Source organism: Psammomys obesus, unplaced genomic scaffold (genome assembly GCF_907164565.1).
Source record: "Psammomys obesus unplaced genomic scaffold, mPsaObe1.curated_primary_1811, whole genome shotgun sequence".
Lineage (NCBI taxonomy): Eukaryota > Metazoa > Chordata > Mammalia > Rodentia > Muridae > Psammomys > Psammomys obesus.
The window spans coordinates 432,405-454,218 of NW_026585698.1; the positions used below are offsets into that span (position 1 = coordinate 432,405).

The window sequence follows — 21,814 nt, forward strand, 5'->3', positions numbered from 1 at the left end:
ATGAGGGCACCAGGCTGAGGCAGGAATAAGCCCCTTCAGGGGTTGCAGGCAGTCTGTCTTTTATATACAGCTCCTGATCTAATTTCAGAATATGCTACTTCTCTAACAGACCCAGATATTTACATTCAGAGGCTGAAAGGCAATGCCCTGCTGTTGCCTGATTTCTCCAGCCCACAGCATAGATGCGCTGAACCAAGAGCATGAGCACAGCTTCCAAGTGAGCTGTTTCATCTTTCATGGAGTCAGTGTTGCGCATCTTTATTCTTCAAATTTAAACTTTAGGGGAAAAAAGAGGCTGTTCATCCTGGGATCGTGGCTCTGAGGTCAGAGGCCCTGTCTGGAAGAGCCTACACACACCTTATCTCCTCTTACAGAGAAAGTGAGAGGCTATGTGAGGCCAGGGAAGACCTGGCACAGTTGCCATCTTCACGGCCTCTGGTCTGTAGCATGGGAGAGGGGGCATCTCCCCCTGGGACAAGGACAACCATCCCAGCCACTCAGCACATCAAATTCATTATTTCACTGCGGCATCATAACGCTCTGTAAACTACACTAACCACTGTCGCTGCACAAGAAGACTGAGGCTCTGGGAGCAAAGTAACTGCTCCCCGGGGACACAAGCAGGCTCAAGCACCTTCTCCACAGCCCGTGGCTGAAAGCAACAGAGTGCTAAGCCGGGAGCTGTGGCCATGGACTCACAAGGATGGGCTTCCCTAGCTTCAAAAGCCACCCCCACAGGACATCCCACTTCCACACACTCCACAGATTCCTTGGGACTCCCTCGGTGACAGGTGTCCGTGGGTGCATCTGAAGAAGGAAGCGGCTCTCTGCAGCTTAATTGGCTATAAATTGCCCCTGTGCTTTTAATGAAAGCTGTCAGGAGTGATTATGGACTGCGGTGTGACCACTCTGTAAACAGCTGGGGCGGGGCTGGGGCGCGTGGTGCCAGCCATCATACACTCATCTCTCCAGCATGCCTCTTCGCTGATGTACCTGGCACCTAGGAGGGACATCAGCTGAGGTAAAGCGAGAACAATCTGTGTTCTCAGCACATTCTTAGCTAATGCTGCTGATATGTGGAGGGGGTGCAGACCCCACTCGGAACTGCTATGCTGGCCATGGTCCTCCTTAGAGTGGCAGAGTCCTGCCTTGTCCAGCTTGGGTGACTCTCAGCCCCAGGCAATATCTGGCATTAGAGCAGTGGTTGTCAACCTGTGGGTTGTCACCCCTTTGGAGGTTGAATGATCCTTTCACAGAGGTGGCCTGGGACCATTGGAAAACACAGATATTTACGTTACAATTTGTAACAGTAGCAAAATTACAGTTATGAAATAGCAATGAAGGTAATTTTATGGTTGGGGGTTACCACAACATGAAGAACTGTGTTAAAGGGTGACAGCCTTGGAGCACTGTATGCGCTCCCTGGAGCCTTGCTACTGTTACAAACCTGTGTGCGGAGAACACAGGTTCTCAGATCCACCCAGACCTTCCCGTCAAAAACTAGGGGTTGATGTTGATAACCGCTAGAGCAAACAGGTGGAAAGAGGTGTGGTCTTTGGACCAAAGGATGGGGATCAACACTACTGAAATGCCACAACAAGGGTGGCTTTTAGCCCCAGACCACATTCTGTCCTGTGGGAAGGCATGGGAAAGACTGTGGGGTAAGGAGAGGACCTGAACCGCCACAGACGACAGGAGGCTGGTTCAATCCCAGCACCATCCCCCTAGGGTCTCTGACTGTCTCTGGACTCTTGCTGTGAGAAGCGCTACCACCCATACCACGCTCCTGTGTTTGTAGGCCATTCCCTTCCTACCCACCTTATCTTCGGAAGAGGCATCTAGCGGACATCCGTGGCAGGCTGGATGAGTTCGTTAGTGTGCTCTGAAGTCATTGCTCACAGCACCAGCCCTACTATGGGCCATGCCCGTGCCTGTTCACAGGGACACTAGGCAGCAAAGGGACCCATGCAATGCTTAGCATGTGCTGCTACAGCGCCTTCCCTCAACAGGGTCACAACTTTCTCTCTTCCCTGCCTAGGCCCTCACAGTCCTCCCACAAATGCAGTGGGCTGTGTGGGGTTCAGGAACTGTGGTTGATTGGAGAATGTAGTCAGGTGACCATGGCTGAATTGGCTTTGTCCCCTTACCCTCATGCCACCTCCCCCCAATGGTATCCTGAGTCTCTGCATGTCAGAATCTCTGATCTTCCAGGGGATTCACCAACCTTCAGAGGTGTTGTCCTTAGCCATGAGGTTGGGCTGTCTACCCAGAGTGGGCAAGTATCAGAAGTCACAAATGTATCTGCAGGCTCTGGCCTGCTCACTCCATGGCAGCCATACGCCAGAGGCCACCAAATGCTGCCCTGCCTTTGGAACAGCACAGGTGAGAAGTGGAGCTGGGAGGAGTAAGCAGCCATCACACTTAAGGACGCTAGAAGCAGCTTGCCGGCTCAGGTCGTACAAGCAGGATACACAGGCCTCACTGGTTCTACCTACCAGAGACCACAAGAGACAGCTGGTTCCTGTCTGTCAAGCCTGAGTTATCCACAGTGCAGTTTCTCCCAAGAGCTCACAGAGGCACAGCAGAGCAGTCCCAATGCCGAAAGCAACCCCCCAATCTCATTCAACAGCACCGCATATGCATCTTGAATTACCTGTCCAAGAGCTAACTCAATTGTCAGAGGAGATTAACTCCATCCACTGTACATGGTGCAGCTGCTCGATAGCCCAGGGAAAGAATTCCCAGCAGTACTGTAACATGAGGCGTGCCTCTCTATATACCAAGAGCAGAGGGGACCAAGACTTGGGGCCCTTGTTACCTCCGTCTATTGTGGCATGAAGGAGAGTGAGGAATAGTCCACAGCTCGGGGCAGGGTGAGTGCCTTCCTGCAAGGGAGCTGGAGGATCCTCTTACTTCTACCAAAGACTGCAGAGAGCTGGCCAAGTAAGGAGAGAGAGCCGGCCTGTCTAGCTCAGTCACTCACTGACTTGTGTGGATGAGTGCTCTAGCCTCAGTTTCTCATCTCTAATGTAGGCTCATAGCCACCTCTCCCACAGAGTGTTGTGAGGAGAGAATGAACAAGGCATGGCAAAGGTTCTTATCACAGAGCCTGGACATGGCTGGGAGGGAGAAGGGAGGTGACATCTGCCCCCAGGAATGGCAGGCCACAAGGACCAGACATCACTGAGGTCAGCAGAACAGATTCCAGGATGGGCCTCAGTCTGTGGGCCTAGATAGCTGTAATGTGACGAGGGAATCTAGAGCGCTGGGCACTGGTGACTGCAAATGGCAGGGGTCGCAGGTGAGGAGGGATAAGCTGGGGGTGAATCTCACTGCTGGGGGAGACACAGAACTACTTCCCCCACATACACTGCAATAAACTTAAGTTGGCAGGCAGTTGTTTTGAGGGCTTCCCTGGTCTTGCCAGGAACCTCAGGTCTCTCTCAATTGGGCAGTGAAAACATCCCTTGAAAGAATCATGCATGAAGCCAAAACAGTGGGCCTGGGCCTCGAGCTAGCATTCCTACACATAGCTGTGACTCACTATTTGGGAAAGGACAGCAGGAATAATGGGCATTATTATTATTCCATATAAGTCCTCCCTGTGTGTCAAAGCCTTCCAGGTATCTAAGAAAAGAACCAGTGAAATCATGACCCACATTTTCTAATAAACTGAGTCAGAAAGAAAAGTAGCCCGTAGCACAGTCCACCTGTGCTAAAGCTGCACTGCGGGGAAGGGGCTCCGAAAGGCAAATGTCTCAGTTAAAACAGTACCCACCTCAACAAACAAAGCTCTTTTTATTTCCAAAGCTTCTTGTTAAGTTCGTTGTGAACCTGTGAAAGAACTGAGATCTTTCTAATTTCCAGATGGGGAAAATGAGGTTCAGAGAGGGTAAGGACCTTGTTTGTGGTCACACAGCTAGTAAGAAGTAGTTTTTGAATCCCAGCCCTGGGGCTTGGTATGCAGTGCTCAGGTCTGGAAGGAGAAGAGGGCAAAGGCTCTTTGGGGACAGCTTTCCTGGCTTGCTACTGGTCAAGGGCTGACTGTCAGGCATGTGTCCCCAGAGACTCATAAAGCACTGTAGGGATGAGAGCATTGATGACAAGTTCAAAGTCGGCTCTGCCTGCCTGGGTCTTGGCAGCCAGCTGGAGGGCTTCAGCTCCTGTAAATTATACCTCTGCCAGTTCCCTGGAGCCTGAGTGTTCCCAGCCCTCTGCAAGCTCAGCTCATTCTCACCCTGAAAGCCAGGCTTGTCTCCAGCCATCACTCCCAAAGAGAGACCCAAGGCCTATAACCTAACAAGGCTATTCTCTCCTGGGCCATTATTCAGAAGTATGGCTGACTTGGAGCTGTATTGTCAACAAGGACATATGCCTTCCCAGGGTCTGAAGGCCTGATAGCCAAGAAAGCAAAAGTCCCTAAGTTCACATCGCTGTAAGGACAGTGCCAGAGTCAAGAGTCTGTGCAAGGCTCTCCCTGGGGGAACGGCCCTACACTAACTCAGCCACCAAGCCTCATTCCTGGGTGACAGGCTCAGAGATGATCCCACCAATCCTGCTGGGCAGCAGAGAGGAAAGTAGAACCCCAGCTCCTGCTGCTATTAGCTGAGGGCCTGTGGGCACCTACCAGGTTTCCACATCTGTTCAAACCAACACAATAGTGTGGGCTCCTGTCACTCTTGGTGAGGTTCTGTAGGCCACCTACCTATGAGACTCAAGTACTAAACAGTCACTGCAGCTGTTTTTCTTCTTTGACCACAACAGCCCAATTCTCCCAACTAATGCCCGACTGGCCCTGTCGGTGACCAGCCTGTCTGCTCACCTTCTGAGGTTACCCATCCTGTGGCTTCAGCGGACCAGGCCCAAGAAACTCCTCACTGCAACCTCTCCTGAGACACCTTCTCTGGCCCTGACCCCCTGGATACATTCCTCCCTTCTTAGGACATTAGCATCACTCTGAAGCTCATGGCTCGCCTGCATGAGCTAGCTAGTTACTATGGGGTAGTGGATTTCTACCCCTCTAAACCAGGGATCCTTACAACCCAAAACCCACATGCAGAATCTGTGGTTTAAGTGCACATGCCTGGGGGCTCTGGCAACACCAGAGTCAAGTCCAACTCCATCCTGCACAAGCCATGTGACCTTGGATACACTAACTTCTCTAAGCCTCTGCCTCTTTATCTACAAAATAGATGAGTCCAACACTCTAGGCTTGCTATACAAAGCCAGGGGAGAAGTATATTTCTAGACAACACCATGTGTAATAAGAGATAGCTGCCATTTCCCCAGTCATCTGTGATCTGTGTCCCTTGCCATCACCCCCAGCACAGCTCGGCACAGGTGTTCAGTGTGTGCCACTCACAATCTGCCCACACGACAGGTGGCCGTCATCGTTATCATTAGCGTTATTATGGCTGCATCCAAAACACCTGCCCCTCCCTTGAGCCTCCCTCCCCCCATGTATCAATGGGCAGTGCACAGCCAGGGTGTCCACCAGCTTCAGGTGTGCTGGCCTAGAGCCTGTTAGGAGTAGCTGCACCCTCAAGGTCCCTGTGAGGCCAGTGATCTTGCCCCATTGCCTCTGTGGAAAGTCTGTGCTTCCCTGGGAAGAGGAAAGCGTCTTGAGCTGGCAGGCCTTCCTTCAGTCTCTACCATTCACTCACACCTCCCAGGAGGAAGAGGGACATCCTCCAAGGAATCAAAAGACCCCAGGACCTTGGCTCCTAGGTTTCAAGATCACCAGCACAGATAGGGCTTTGTCTTCTTCCTCCCTTACTACTGACCACAAGAGCCTGTAGGTAACCCCAACTGCCTCTGCTCAAGCACTCAGCCTCCAAGGCAGGGAAGCAATTGCTCTGGAGCCCTTTTTTCAAACTGCAAGTACTAAGCCAAGCTGATCCTACTGCTCAGACCATTGCAACTCCCCCAGGCCTAGTTTTCTTTGCATTGGCAGGGAAGGCTGCAACCTGGACCAGCCAGTGACCCCCAGAGACCTGGGTCAAGCTCTGTCCTCTCCTGTCTATTTCTCCATTGTTGAAATGTAACTGACCAGAATGATAGCTTCCAAACTTCCCTGCAGGAGGCCCTTGCAAGGGTGGGCCCTATCAATCTGTGGTCCATGGATAGCTAGGAACATATCCCAATATGAAATTGCAAGTGTACTAAGAACATTGTAAGATTTATTTTTGTGAATATTTTTCTGTAACAATTGTGTCATTCTTGAATGTGAACCTTGTAGAAGACAGTGAGGCACCTCTGCTGGGAGTTCACCATGACCTCTGGGGCTGGGTTAAGAATAGACGCAGTACAAGTTAATAGGGCCATTGCCTGGGCCTGGCCTAAACTTCCATCAAAGACCATTACTCTTCCTTAGCACTAACATATTAGACTAGGTATTTTCTCTCCATGCCAATCTATTCCCTCTCACTAGCTCCCTCCTTTGGGACAGGGATGTGTGTCTGTCTGTTACAAACCTCAGAGCTTGGAACAGCACCCAACAAATAGAAGGCACCCAAGGAAAAGTTGAATAAATATACAGTGTGTGTGTGTATGTATACATGTGTGTGTGTACAGATACCCAAGGCTCCTGGATAAGATTCAATTTGCTCAAATATTAACCACAGCAAAAAACACAAATTTAAGATAAATCATATTGCCTGCAGGAAAAGAGGAAATGTTCTTTTTACTGGGGAAGCTGGTAAAATGTAAACACTCTTTATCATTAACAACATCATAGCAATGTTCCTGGTTTCCATAATTGTATCATATTTGTGCAAGATGTTAATGGCAAGAGAAACTGGATGATGAGAGCTCTCTGAACTTTTCCAGCAGCTTTCTTCTGTGCTTAATATAATGACAAAATAAAAAGTTAAGAAAAAAAAAAGCAGCAAGGCATGGTAATATACGCCTTTAATCCCAGCACTTGGGAAGCAGAGGCAGGCAGCGCTCTATGTGTTGAAGGCCAGACTGGTCTACAGAGTAAGTTTCAGGGCAGCAAAAAAATAATATATTATTTATATATAGATAGAGATTTAACTGGATAGATAATAAAAAGTACAGCTATTAACATAGTGTGCCCATCACTGGGGTAATGGTCTCCTGATAACATGATCTTGGGGTGTCCTAAGATCACACACCAATATGATATAAAGTAGTCCTCTGAAGCCAGATATGGTGGCTCAAACCTGGAAGCAGAACCAGGAGAATTGTTGTAAGCTCAAAATCAGCCTGAGTTTCTATGTCAAAATAAACCCCAAAATAAATAAAGAAAGAATAAAAATAAAATAAAATGTCCCTGTCTCTCTATGTGGCACTGTCCCTAGGCTCCTCTGTTCTTTTGGCTCTGCCCCCCCACAGACATGCCTTGGGCTCAGCCAATTGTATGGGGCTCCCTGGGCCAAGAATGCTGAAATTCATTGTAACGGTTGTGCCTACCTAGACAGATTGTCTGGCCTCTGTCAGACTGGGCCCAGTAGCTGCTGTCAGTCTTGAGAAGCCTGGAGACCTCCTGTATCATAGACAGTCATGGTGGCTTCCTGGATGGTGCCCACAAAGATCCTCACACACAACAGCATCCAGGCTTCACTTTCTCCATCTGTAAATGGGACTGTGTTGACTGAAGCAATGGTTACAGGACTTAAGAGAATCCTAGGTTCATCATAGGCCCTCTGAGGATCCCTCGGGTGAGATGAGGGTGAACTTGAGGAATCCAAGCTCTTAGCCCCAACATAGGTGATCTCCAATCTTCCTGTCATCAACAATGCTGACCCTCCCCTCCCCCTCCCCTTACCTCCCCTAGTCTGTTGATTGTTTTTGTTACCTACAGGGTCACTGCCTCTGTGTTAATGGTCAGTAGGCAGGCTAGAGTCACGCACAGCACATACCCCGCAAACAGTCAAGACCCCTAGCAACCTCTCACATCCGTGTCTTCTACCCTGCAGCTCCAGCAGCTCACTCAACAGCCCTCGCTGAGAGGGTCCACAGCCTTACTAAGGCCCCAGTCAGTCCTCAGGAACTGAGGGCAGGAAAAAGAAAGAATGGTCTCCCTGTGGCTGCCCTCTCTCTCCTGAGAATGTCTTTCCCTTTAGAGAGCCATTGGGAGGAGGCCCAGCAAGGAGGGAAAGCCCCTTCACAGTACTAGTCCTAAAGGCCCATCCCCGTCTCAGAATACTCTCTGGCTGCATAGCCCCCATCGCCTCCCTCCTCCCCCACTCTCTGGGAGATGTCAAGAGTGGCAGGCAGGCCTAAGCTCCTCCATGTGTAAGACCGCTGCAGCAGGGTCTGCCCACCTGAAAATTGCTTTCCCTGGGTCCAGACAAAACAGCTGGGCATTGATGGAGTTTGCAGAAAAATTAATCAGTGCCAACTGGCAGCAGTGCCAGGCACCGCCTGGGCCCGCTCCATCCTAATGCCTCCCGAGCTCCCACCTTAATGGCTCCTGACAAGACTAATTTTCTCGTGCAGGTGATTAGCATGGGCATTATCACCTTTGCTGTGACTCAAGACACTTTGGGGGGTGCTGAGGGTCTGCCTGGGGAAAATCAGCTCCATGCAAATCCACCCTGGTGACAAATGGAGGGATGAGGCACCAAGGGAAAGAAGCTGGCCAGATGCTCAGTAGCCATTCATTCACTCACTCATCCATTCTCTTACTCGCTGGCATCCCCAACCCACTCTGAGCTGGGCCTCTCACTTGGGGAAAAGCTCATGTTCTGCAGCTGCAAAGCAGAGATAACAGCCCATCTAGGGGGGTCGTGGCGAATCCATGGGGCCACACATTTAAAGTGCTTAACAAGAGCCTGCAGGAGGCCAGAAGTCAATAAACCACAGCTAATGTCACCACTCCACCATCTCATACCATACCTAAGTACTAAAACAATCATTAATCGTAATGCTGATATTAATAAATTTAATATTAAAAATTAATAGCCCTGTGGGGGGTTACACACAAAGAGCTGGGACACAAGTTGTGAGGTGCTGAACAGGAGCCAATAACAAAGGCGTGGGGGTGGGTGGCTGGGGTCCTCTAGGACTGGTGACCTGGGCAGTAGGCAGGAACTTGCCAGGGAGGGAAAGGAACCAGCGCTTGAGCTGAGGGAATGGTCTCTACCAAAGCTCGGCAATAGAGAAGATTATGCTGTTCTGGGTTCTGAGCAGCTGGATATGGCTGAAGAGCAGGTGTCTATGGGGAGAGGGCAGGTGGGCTGTGACAGACAATTTTACTCCTTTCTTGGGAAGCTTTGGGCTATGGGTATTTATAAGATGGAGACACCATGCACTCTAGGACCTGAGGTTTAAAGGTGGTACTCAATACATATGGCTCCACTCCCTCTAGACCCCACCAGGAGCAGGGTAAGTTGGGTATTTTCAAGCCTTGCTGAGTCCCTCCCTGGGCTAGCTGTGCTTTATGCCCCTGAGGGTTTCCAGCAAATATGCTACATGCAGCTCCAGCAGGCAGCTGGGATGATAAAATCACCATCCTTGCATGGCGGGGGTTGAGCCATTCAAACGCACAGGCACGTTTAGCGTCTGTGCCTTCTGGGGAAAGGCTCTCCTGGGCCCACTCTCGCTGAACCACTATCACCAGCACCTCCTCCTCCTGACATACTATGTCAGAGGCCTATGGCCTGAGACTCCGTGAGGGAGCCAGTCCTCAGCCTTGGAAGAGTCTCCCACGGGCTTGATGACACCAAGCATTACCCAAGCAATCCCAAATTCTTGGCATATGTGTGGCACTGGGCTCAGGGCTGGGGGACATGGAAGTAACCTTGACCACCTGTAAGCATCCATAATCCAAGAAATCAACAACCATGTTTGTCATAGAGAGGGTACCCAGGCACAGAAGAAAGCCTGCCACTCTGCCTGAAGGAAGCCGGGAAGGGGGCCAAGACTGGACAAAAAACAATGGGAGAGTGGATCTGAAAAGTGACACCAGAACTGAGTCCTAGATCTTCCAATGTGGAGAGGTGGAGCTGCTATGTAGGGAGTAGCAGAGGTGGAGGAGAGTGACCTGTGAGGAGGGGAAAGGCTCACAAAGACAAAGAATTAGCCACAAATTCAGCCATGCAGAGGGGGTTGGTGATCCTAATTTCTTTTGTTCTTTGAACAGGATCCTGATATGTAGCCCAGGCTGGCCTTGAATTTGAAATCCTCCTGTCTCAGTTTCCCAAGTACTGGGATGAGGAGCATGAGCCACCAGACTCAGCTCATTGTCAATCTTAGCTCCATTGGTACGGGGGTATCTAAGGTAGACTTTTAAGGCGAGCTGGAGTCAGAAACCATCTCATGCTACATGTATCTGGGATCTGTCCGTGGCCCATAGTCAGTCCAGGATATGTGTGATGAGCACCAGCCTGACCAGAAACGGAACCATAGACCTGTCCTTTCCCTCTCTGCCTGCTCACATCTATAGTAGGACACGTGTATACAGGAGTCCTGCTGTGAGAAATGGACAGGCCAGAGGAAGGCTGATCTACTTAATGACTTCATTTGGATCCTGTCTTCTCTGGCTAGGAGACGGTCTTTGAAAAACACAAGCAGAAGGACTAGGAGCCTAGAATGGGAGAGATAGCAACAGCAGGCGGGCTCCACATTCTGCCCTCCCACCCCACTCCCCTACCACATGCCACAGGAAACTGAGGCCAGCGGATAAAAAGCCCAGCAGGTAGCAGCCTATCTCTAATCCTGGAGCTTGCCTTCCCAGAAACTATACCACGAATGTGCCCTTTGCCAAGCCCTATCTCTAATACCCTAAAGGGAGGCTTTTTGCTTTTTTGTTGTTTTTTAAAATGAATTGATACATAAAAACACTTAGGGCACCGCCTTGAGATTTAGTATGTGTGGTTGTTACAAGAACAATTTCTACCTACGTCATGTACATTCCATTATCATTGGTTTTTGGGTTTTTTTGTTTTGTTTTGTTTTGTTTTGTTTTGTTTTGTTTTGTTTTTTAAGGCTCCAGCAAATAGAATTAGACCAGAGGGCAAAAGTTCTAGGGAGGCAGGTTTCTTATCAATATAGGAGAGAAAGTTTGTTTCTAACTTCTCCCATGGAGGAATTTTGGGGGATCACAAGCCCCATCATCAGGGGGACCCAGTGATGAGTCAAGCCAAAGCCACATAGCAAAGGCCAGCATAGCTGCCAGTCTGGCTGCCCCCAGTGCTGGCAGTGAATGAGCTGAAACATTCAGCCTGGTTTGGGCTCTGGCACTGTCCTGTACATCAGAGCCAGCTTCTTTGTGTTTTTAGCAATCTCTCGAAAGCTCCAGTCACCATCACTGGGCCATACAGAGTTACATACAGGGTACAGAAGATTTGGGGTTGTGGTGTTTCAAGTGAATTTCCCATGAGCCTAGTGAGGAGACAGTCCTTCCCCAATGTTCAGACTGGCATACAGATTAAGAGAGGAGGTAGTTAGAGGCAATCAGTCCTCAAAGTCAAGTCCCTGGGATGCTTCCCTTCCACATAGAAGCTAAGCTAAGCTAAGATGCTTACCACATCCACAGGCATCTACTCTGTGAACAGGTCAGGGCCATATGAGTGCCAAAACACTACAGGAGACTCCAGGTCCGCCTCATCAGAGAGCCTAGAAACAGGCACAGCCAGACCATAGCCTATCGGCCCACCTTTCCAACATCTCCTCACTGACAAGGTAAGAAATAGAGAACAATCAGTCCCAAGCACTAGACAGCCATCTCTGCTGTGGCTGCCAAGTGTAGCCTTCCAGGGTCTCCAGTGAAACAAGCCGGGGCTCCAGCCAAAGGTAACAGTACCTAGGCTAGCGGAACAGCGCCTGGTGGGCCTCCAGCCTTGAATACCTCACAATCAGCACTGGTCAAGTCGTGCCCACTGCCTCCTTCCTTGCACAGTGGGCCTCTGGGTATGCCAAATGAGCAAGGGGCCTGTTGAGTGACAGGTGCGATGCAGCCAGCTCTGCTCCCTCAGGGGTCCATTTCCTTTTCCAGCCAGCACCAGCATCAGTTAGCAGCTGGCCACACCTCTGTCCCTGCTGTGAGCTGCATCAATAAATACCCTACACCACAGAGGACAACCTCTTTTGGGTTGGATGAAATGAGCAGGTTCAAACACCAGCCACAGAAACAGTATGCGAAGGCAAGGCAGGGACCTCTCCTCCCACTTCTCTGCCATCATCCTGGGGGATACAACAGACATTCACTCAGTCCCTGTCACCCAGAGCCTTGATTTCTTTATCCATCTGCCTGACACCCCTCTGTGGCCACAGAGGCGACCGTCAAGTATGGCTGACACACGAGGAATGACAAGGGAACAAAAGTTCTAAGGGTGACCCACACTGAGGCTGCATTTGCTCCCAGGCGTGTCCAGTCTACAGTGCACGGCCCCCATGTGGCCACATGCAATCAAGGACAGCTGTGAATGCAGCTCCACACAAAACAAAACTTCCTTAACGCATTAACAGGTTATTTTGCCTTTGGTTTTATTTATGTGACTCAATCACATGGTTGTGAAACTTTAACTTTGTAGATGATGAGGTCACTCTGCCAGGACTATACACAGGTTCTAGAGCAGCAGTTCTCAACCTGTGGATCACTGACCCATATAGAGGTCAAATGATCTTTTCACAGGGGTCACCTACAACCATCAGAAAAACACAGATACTTGCATTATGACTCATAACAGTGGAAAAATTATAGTTATGAAGTAGCAACAAAAACAATTTTATGACTGGGGAGTCACAACAACATAAGGAACTGTATTAATGGATCACAGCATTAGGAAGGCTGAGAAAAATTGTTCTAGACTCTACACTGTCTTGCTCATACTGGCCTGTGCTGGACAGTTTTATGTCAACTTGACACAAGCTAAAGTTATCATGAAGAAGGAAACTTCAATTGAGAAAATGCCGCCATAAGATCTGGCTCTAGGAAAGCCTATAGGATATTTTCTTAATTCAGGATTGATGGGCTAGGGCCCTGCCCATTGTGGGTAGTGCCCAGGATGGTGGTCCTGGCTCTATGAGAAAGCAGGTTGGGCAAACCATGGGCAGCAAGTCTGTAAGCAGCACCCTCCATGGCCTCTGCATCAGTTTCTGCTTCCAGGTTCCTGTCCAACTTGAGTTCCTGTCCTGACTTCCTTGATGATGAACTACAATGTGGAAGTGTACACCAAATAAACCCTTTCCTCCCCAACTTGCTTTGTTTCATCACAGCAATAGGAATCCCACACTAGAACAACATGAGGGACATGCCACATGGATAATCCTCAAAATAATACAATGTGTGACAAATCCAAAGACAACAGGCTTCCCCACCAAGCCCTGAGGAGAGCAAGCAACTCAGCAGGACCCCAAGGCACTCATAAATGTCTCCCCACTCTGTGGAAGGGGGCTAAGCCTTTGGCAACCATTGGCATGTCTACAGATGAGTGCCCAAAATCTAAGCTCATTTGCTAGATTGTGGTTCCTGGAGCTGAGCTGGGACCTCAGAGCTGTAAGCACAAATCTACAAGCTACAGTTGTTTGAGCCACACCAGGAAGCCTGACACAACAGGCCTGTGATGAGGTAACTGGATCAGGGTCCAGGAGGGACACTGGATACACAAAGTCACTTATGCCTAAGAACAAAACCCAGCAGGTTCATTACAGGAAGTTATGTCTTCCCAGAAGAAGTACAGAGGACCAGAAAACAAAGACACCAGTGGCCATCTTTAAGTAGCCACAAAGGCTTGGAAGAGAACAGAAATGAGCCATTATACAAGATAAAACCAGTCTAGACTGGAAAACCAGCACCGGGGGCAATGGTAAACCATGTTATTTAGAATACAGCTCAGTTTAAATGGGCCTCTATGAGGGGTAGTGAGGTTCCTGTCCCCTAGAGGCATCCAAACAACAGGCAGATGAATACCACAGGGAAATTCCAAAGCCAGCTGAAGGTGGTCTCAACTGCCAAGATCCTTTCCACTTACGAAAGGTACATCATCTCATGCCAGCCACACTCCCACCAGTCCAGGTACCAACTCACCCACAGGTGTGTCTTCACTGATGAGCAGGTATGTGTCGAAGAAGTGATTGGTGAAGAAAGGTAGTCGGTTCACCTGGCCTGCAAGTCAGAGGACAAGTGCATCAGCCTGGTGGCCCCAGCCAGCTTTATGTATCCTACAAGGTGATGCAGAGTGGGCTGCAGCGGCACTGAATGCACACCCCCTCGGCTTCTCCAGACAGGCAGGCAGGCCACAGTGGCTGCTCCCCCATCGGCACACGCTGCTAAAGCTTTGACCCTCCCCCAGACTTTGCGGGTACCATCCTACTACTGTTTAATATCAACAACGACACATTGAAATATTATTGGGGGGTGCCGGAGAGACGGCTCAATGATTAAGAGTACAGAGGACACAGGTTCAATTCCCAGCACCCACATGGTAGCTCAAAGGTGTCTATAACTCCAGTTCCAGGGGATTTGACACCCTAACACAAACACACATGCAGGAAAAACACCAATTAAAGAAAGAAAGAAATATTATTTGGGATATCTTAGAAAAAAATAAGACATTATTAAAATGAATTCCACCATCTCTTTTTACTTTTCGGTATAGCTCCTGCAAATCTCAAGCTTACACCCATGGGCTCTGGATGGGCTCTGGGTTTCCTGCTGGGCAGTGCAGTTTGAGGTAGAACTTTTGTGGACTCTAGAAGGTCAAGGGCTTGGTTGCTCAAGGTAACTCTGACACCCATAACTGGGCCTGGTGCTTAAAAAGCACCAGAGCACATTTGTCATAGGAAGAATAATAACAATGACAGTTGTCACAGCGCCTACCTATGGATCTGTTTCTTCAGGCTAATCACTCATTTCACCTCACTCTAGTAACAGAAAGGCAGATGTGAAATGAGGCGTAGCTCAGGCTATACCGGTGCCCAGACATCAAAACCTGTCCTATTAACCATGGTGCACTCTGACAGCACCTCTTGTGGTGGAGGCTGGAAAAAGCCAGGTGACATGTATATCCTGGGGGATTAACCACAAAGCCCTAGCAAGTCTCCCCAAAACTGGCCTCTCCAGTTCTCCATTTCCTCCTTCAGTAGGCAGAGAGGGCACTTTCCCCTCAGTCACTAAAAACTGCAGGACCAGGTCAGGTTCCAGGGTGCATTCCCAGCTACAGGAGCTCTTACAGGGAGCTTCATGGGTCTTGGAAGGTGCAGAGGCAGCTCGCCCACCCTCTTTTCTTCTACTCACCTGGGCTCCCTTAAACTCATGGCAGACTACCAGAAGAGTGCGAAACTGGAACAAGGGACAGAGCTGGGAACATACAGAAGCATGGGATCTCTCTTCCTCCTGCTTAGGCAGCCAGACTACACCTGTTTTGGTCCTCAGACACTCTAGACTCACTTCCTGGCCAGGACTGCTGGCTTCTCCACTTCACTTGCTCAGTTTCATGCCTCAGCTCATTTTCATGTCTCTTCTTCCAGGACGCCCTCCCTGAACCACCTCAAATGTACATTTGCGCCTGTGCACATGTCCACGCTCTCAGCAGCAGTCTCGGGAAGAGCTGGTGAAATGGCACCTCGACTTCTTTGCAACCTCCTTGTACCGCATCTAGGCACAAGGCCTTCGCATACCTCAGTTTACTTGTGTGCTCAGTGGCACACAACAGGGACTTACAGCACGGCTAACCAGGGGATTGGATGAGACTACAGAGATAAGTCGTTTGGTGCCATGTTTGACACAGTGAGCACTTAATAAGTGGTAGCTAGTGTTAATTCTGGCATCAAAAAAAGTGCTGTACAGAAGGGAAGGATTCTGAGGCTTGGCCCTGGGTAGCCCAAGAGTGTAATAGTGGGCTAGGATTATAGGTGGAAATTAGTGATGGGGAAAAAAACTTGCCTGAAGCAGCTTGATTTATTTCTAAATTTTCTCTGTAGGACCTCATGGTACCCAGGGATGGGATCTCCACACAGGAAGCTGAGCAGAGACTTTAGAGATGAATACCTGCCACAGGTATTTTCCTAATTAGAATGGATGGGGGGGGCAGTCCATTGTGGGTGGTGTCATCCCTGGGCTGGTGGTCCTATGAGAAAGTGGGCTAAGCAAGCCATGAAGAGCAAGCCAGTAAGCAACATCCTCCATGCCTCTTCTTGAGTTCCTGTCCTGACTTCCTGCAAAGATGGACTATGATCTGGAAGTATAAGCCTCTGAATAACCCTTTCCTCCCCAGCTTGCTTTCTGTCATGGTGTTTTGTCACAGCAACAGAAACCCTGACTAAGACAGAGGAGGGACAGTAGTTGAGTTGTAGAAGGAAAAGGGATTCTGGCTTTAGGATCCAAAGGCATGCCCTCCATCCCAGCCAGGGCCTGCTTCCTTACCTTTGTCCTCAGCACTTTTAGCACCTTTGCCCTCTCCCCATCCACCTCTGTCAGCTGATGTCCTGATTTTTCATAAATGGGCAGGGAGTCCAGTTGTGGGATCAAGTCTTCCAAACCCTGTCCTAGGATGATGTGTGAATGGCAGAGGGCCAGGTCATAAAAGGAGGCCTCTGAGGAGTGGCCACAATACCAAGGACCACGTGCACTGCATGAGTCACAAAGTCAAGCAGAGGCTGGAGGCACAGAGCAAAACTCAGGTTGTCCTTGTGGCTAGGTCCCTTGGCTCATGAGGCTGCAAAGGATAATGGGCTCAGAATCGTGGGCTGGGTAGATGACACATCAGTGGAAGAGCCAGATTTGAATTTGTCAGTCTGGATCCAAGTTTGCCGGCTTCTGAGTGGTAATGGGGGCTCTTTCAGCACTAAGTTCGGACCAGAGAATACCAGAGTCCTCCAGCCCTACCCTGGGAAGAGGAATGAGCAACAGACAAGGGACACAGAGAGATGTTCCAGGCATCACTTCCAAGCCTTAGGACAAAAAGGCCTGACCAACTGCAGAGGGTCACTGCTGTGGGAGCTGCCATGTGGCTCCAGGAACTTTGACAGGCCCCGCTCTGTGCCTGAAGTCCCTCATACCCAGCACCCAGGACACTGGCCAGAAGGGAGTTAGAGAGGACTTGCTTGGGTCTCTATCTAGTCAGAGAGCCCAGAGAGTCTATGGAAAAAAATGGGTGAGGGAAGGGACAGGAGGCCATGGCAGAGACATGACAGACTGAGAGGGTAGAACATTGTTGAGCACCTATCTCACCTCTGCCTCCCAGGGATGGAGAAACAGTTCATTCTGGAGAGCATGGTCCCCAATAGGGGCGGATCATGTGACCTAGTCTGGAAACCACAGAAGGCTAGCTTAAGAAGATGAATGGTAAAAGATAGGGGAAGGCACACATTTTCTAGCCTCCAAGGTCAGGCACTAGGCACTCACCACACTACAGGAGTGATTCTGGACACTTAGCAAGCACAGATGGCAAAGCTAGCCAGTATACAGACAGCTCGCCTATGCTTTGCCACAGAATTTGCTGGGCAGCTTCAGAAGACTTGGTATGCCTCTCTATTTCCTGTGCCCCAATTTGTTCCCACCAGGGAAAGATAAGTGCTGCTAACAAAAGGGTGAGCATCAAGCAAGTGTTCATCCAGTATCCAATGTACCAGTCAGAGGACTTGTTATCACATTTATTCATGGGATCCACCTGCATTGCTCCCAAACTACAAAGAAAGTGCACCCCAGGGAGATTCAGAAGCCTGCCCAGGGGAACCCATGGGCTGAGAGTGTAGTGTGCGTACAGAACACCTGAACAGTCTTTGAGAGCTCAAGGGAGGCAGCTGTCCCTGATCAAGCGGGGACGAACCCAATGAGCAGTTAGTTACACGTGTGGTTTTTAATGGACAGACAGCTGGTGCAACAAAACAGCGAAAGGGCACTAGCATCTAAGCTCAGAGTCCCACGAGAGGCAGAGACAAGTATCCTGATGTCCTAGATGACTTCTGTCATCTAGCAAGCCCAAAGGCTGCCTGCATGGGGCAAACCAGGGTCATCTGATAAAAGAAAAAAACAAAAAATCTGGGGTTGAATGACCCTGGGCACCAGGCTCTTCTCTGTGAAAAGTTCTGAGACTGTGTCCACTCTGTCTCTGAAAGTCTGTGAGCCTGGGCTGTGAGTCCCAAGCAGCTTGGATGGGATTGAGCTCCCCATTGCTAGGGGCATTCCAGTAGGGAATAGGGATGAAGAGAGGAGACCGCCTTCAGGGCAGGATGCTAGCGAAACTCCAGCGGGAGCTAGTGGGAGGCAGCAACATTCCCCAGAGCCCTTCAGCTCCCTGGAGTGAAGCAGTAGACAGGGCCCCATGGGAATGTGCTTGCCTGTGTCGCCAGGCACGTGGTGTCAAAGCCATTCTCTGAGGACAGCTTGGCCCTGGGGGACACTGCATGGCATGCCAGTGGCCCTGGCCTTCCTTCAGGGAAGCCTCCCTGTTCCTTCCTATCTGCTGCCCAGAGGCCAAGACAAGGTGTCCAGGCCTTCTTGGTGGACACTAGTGGCACTAAGGAAGGGGAGGTTCCTACAAGAAGGACAGCTCTGGACTATCACCTGCACTCAGACTCTCCACAGGAATTCCCACCACTTTCCTCACACCCCTGTCCAGGATGCCTTTTCCCCTTCCCCCAGCTATTCTAAAATGACTATTAGTCCTCAAAGGCAAAATAAACAGCTTCTTCTTCTGGTCAGACGGCTCCCACCTGCAACCCAATGACTCCTGTCTTCTGAAGGACTTCTCTAGAACCAGAAATGTCCCTAAGCACCCATCCTGCCTTGCACCTTATTACCTTCAACCCTGCATACTCTTTCCCAACTGGATAGAGCCCTTTGCCTTGAGTCACTGCCTTTCCTTCCTAGTGGTAGCATAACACAGTAGGTACTCAAAACATAGCTATGAAACTGAACAGAATTGTGGCCACTCTCCACAGCCCAGGAGAAGGAAAGTTCATGGTCACAGATCATGGAACCTAAGAATTTCTCAAGACTCCTGCATGGTGCCATGGGATCGGGGCTCTGGGGACAGCCAGTATTTTCAGCCCTGTGCAAGCTGCAGGAGGCGACTGAGGCCTAGAGAGGGAAGTGTGTCTTCAGTCACACGGCAAAACATGGTCTCTGGGGGCCTAGAGCATGAAGTGAGGCTGCTGGCCTCCCAAGCGCTGGCTGGCGTTAGCAAAGAGAAGTGGCACTTACCCCAGGACCCAGACACCAGCATGAGAAGACAGAGCACAGCACAGCAAGTGACAGGGGGGCACCTCATGGCTCCTGGAGATACAAACAAAGAAAACAGGTGAGATGTAAACTCCTAGAACTCCCAGAACTCCGCTTCTGCAGCCCCAGAAGAGCACAAACTGGGAAGGGGAGAAGAGGCAACAGCTCCCGTGACGAGAGCGTCTGGGCCGCCCACCCTCAACCTCGTCCAGGTCTGGATATATTGCAGTGGTCTGAGAGTACTTAGGCTTTGCCAGGACTGATGTGACAGGCAAAGCTTGGAGCAGACACAGAGGGCTTGCTGGGAGCACATTCAGGGCTCAGTGTATGAAAGAGTGGACTGCTGCCTCTGCCCTCTGAACCCATATCCCACAGAGCAGTGCAGTACAGCCAGCTTGGGGATGGGGTCAAGTGTGGTGTGAACCAGAAAGACAGGGCCTGGCCAGCTCACCAAGCCACCCAACCTCCAGCAGCACTCTCCCTCATTCCACTTCCTCAAGTCCATCATATTATCTCCTAACCCAGGAGGGTGAGAGGAAAACTCAGGACATGGTGTCTAAAGAGGCACACAGAGAAACCACACCAAACCTCTGTGGATCCTGGAGCTGAGATCTGGAAAGATTGGGCTCAGTGAGGAAGGCCCTGTCCCTGAAGGAGGCTGGGGGAAGGCCACTCCTTCCCACACATTACTGCAAGGTCATGGTCCCTCCACTTCAGGGACTCAGGATGAAGACCTCCCTGTAGCCTACATCCATCTCTCCACCAAGTGAGTCTGGGAATATGGGACATGGCTGGCACCCATCATTCTTCAGTAAATACACACTGGATATCTTGTTCAGAGGCCCCCATCCCTGGCTCAAGAGGCAGCTGTCAGCCACACAACACCTTACTCAGGGATTTCCACCAGTATGTGTAGTCAATACCAGTACACAAGCAGATGGTTCATCTCTGCCACCTATGACTGACTAGGAGATGGGGACTTGACTGGCCCTTGACAGGACTTTGTGGGGAAACTTCCACATCTCTGGCCAATACACCAATTCAGCCCTGGAAGGGACAGTTTCTCTCTCTCAGCCGAGAGTAGGCAGTGAGGTAACTACCATAGGTATTACAACCAACGATGTACAATGGTCCATGGAGCAGTCTTGTTTTCTCCCTTGTGCGCACTTAGAACACGGTAATTAGATATGTAAGTGGCCATGTGAAGAGGAAGTGCTTCTTAGCTGCACTTCACATGGCCTTGTCTCTCCTCAGCATTTCCACCCCTGTGAGTTCCCATGTTAACAGCCCACCACAGGGGCTCATGACTGAAATGTCACAGAGTGAGCAGGAAACGGAAAGGAGACAACTGCTAGATTGGTAGAAGGGTGTTCAGCTGCGTGAAAGCCACACACTCCCATCTGAAAGTAGTTTCTTTCAGCAGCAGTTGCTAATGGTTCAGTCAAGTGGGTGAAGGACTGAGTCCAGCATGGCCAGAGCTTCTGATTTAGTAAAAAGTCTGAAAGTTGGCTTTTTATATGAATCGGATTCCTGAATATTGGTAGATAATTCGGTTCCTAAGAGGCACTTTGTAAACCAAACATGATCCATCCAACAAGCAGAGTTGGCACTGGCCTGGCGGGCTTCCCATGACTCTCTTTGTTTCTCAGTGTGTCCCTGCCCCTTACTTTCTTGGATCTCTGTGCCTGTTGCTGACCTTTGCAGCAACTTGCAGGCCAGGGGTGTGGTAGAGAGCTTGCCTAGAATCCACTAGTCAGAGGCTGTGGTGTGGCTCAGAGGTACAAGGTCTACCCAGAATCCACCAGTGATAGGCTGAGGGTTTATAACACAGTGGTTCAGCCCTTGCCTAGAATCTTCCAGTAAGGGGACAGGGACGTGGCTCAGTAGTAAAGAGCCTGCCTAGAATTTGTCACTGAGGAGGTAGACCTGGCTCAGTGGTAAAGCACCTAGCTAGCATGTGAAAGGACCTGGCCTTCATATCCAGCTCTGGGGGGAGGGGGAGAACCTTCTTTAAAATTAAATTTTAAAAGTCATTCGTTTTTCTGCCATCGTGACACCCACAGATGACCCTCTAAGCCTATGTGGCTTAGAACTGCCTCCTTTTCTTTAGGAGCTAAAATAGTCTAGCAGGACGTTCGTACAATAGATAGAGAGAGCTGCCACCCTCTGGCACGCATCTGGATTCTTACCCTACAGGCAAGGCTATTGTAGGTTTCCCCTCTGTGTGCCTGTGTCAGGAATCTGCTTTTTGGTGTGGTCCTCCAGCTAGGGCATCCAGGTCAATGAAGCACAAACCTCAAGCATGTATGTCAGCCTTCATCAGATGTCACCAGATGCCCTTCTGGGAATAGGGGCACGAATACACAGTCTCTCCTGCAGTGTGCGGCAAGGTCCAGGTGCCCACCTGCAAGTGATTCCTTTTTTCAAACAGCTGCCAATTGGACGTGTGAAGAACAGCGTGTCATCCTCACTCTCATTTGCATTCCCCTAACTACCAGTGAGGTTGAGCACGGTGCATTTTTCTAAACGTTCGAACCACTTTCCATCTGTTATTGCAGATTATCCTATCAGATCCCAAAGAGAGGCCAGCCAGCATCGAGTACATTATCCCTGATTTACAATTAGAGAAACCAAGGCACAGAGCAATTGAGTGACAATCTGACGCCTTGCGGTGAGTGACTG

General features: G+C 50.0%; 1 protein-coding gene across 1 annotated transcript in view; it reads right to left on the bottom strand.

The window, feature by feature from the left end:
• Cdh23 (cadherin related 23) overlaps positions 1–21,814 on the bottom strand; it is a 349,868-nt gene that overhangs the window by 294,646 nt on the left and 33,408 nt on the right. Inside the window, exons 2-3 of the mRNA XM_055598837.1 lie at positions 19,115–19,186; positions 13,997–14,074 (exon numbers count right to left, since the gene is read on the bottom strand). Coding sequence (XP_055454812.1) covers positions 13,997–14,074; positions 19,115–19,181 — 145 coding nt within the window. The 5' untranslated portion in view covers positions 19,182–19,186. The remainder of the gene's footprint in view (positions 1–13,996; positions 14,075–19,114; positions 19,187–21,814) is intronic.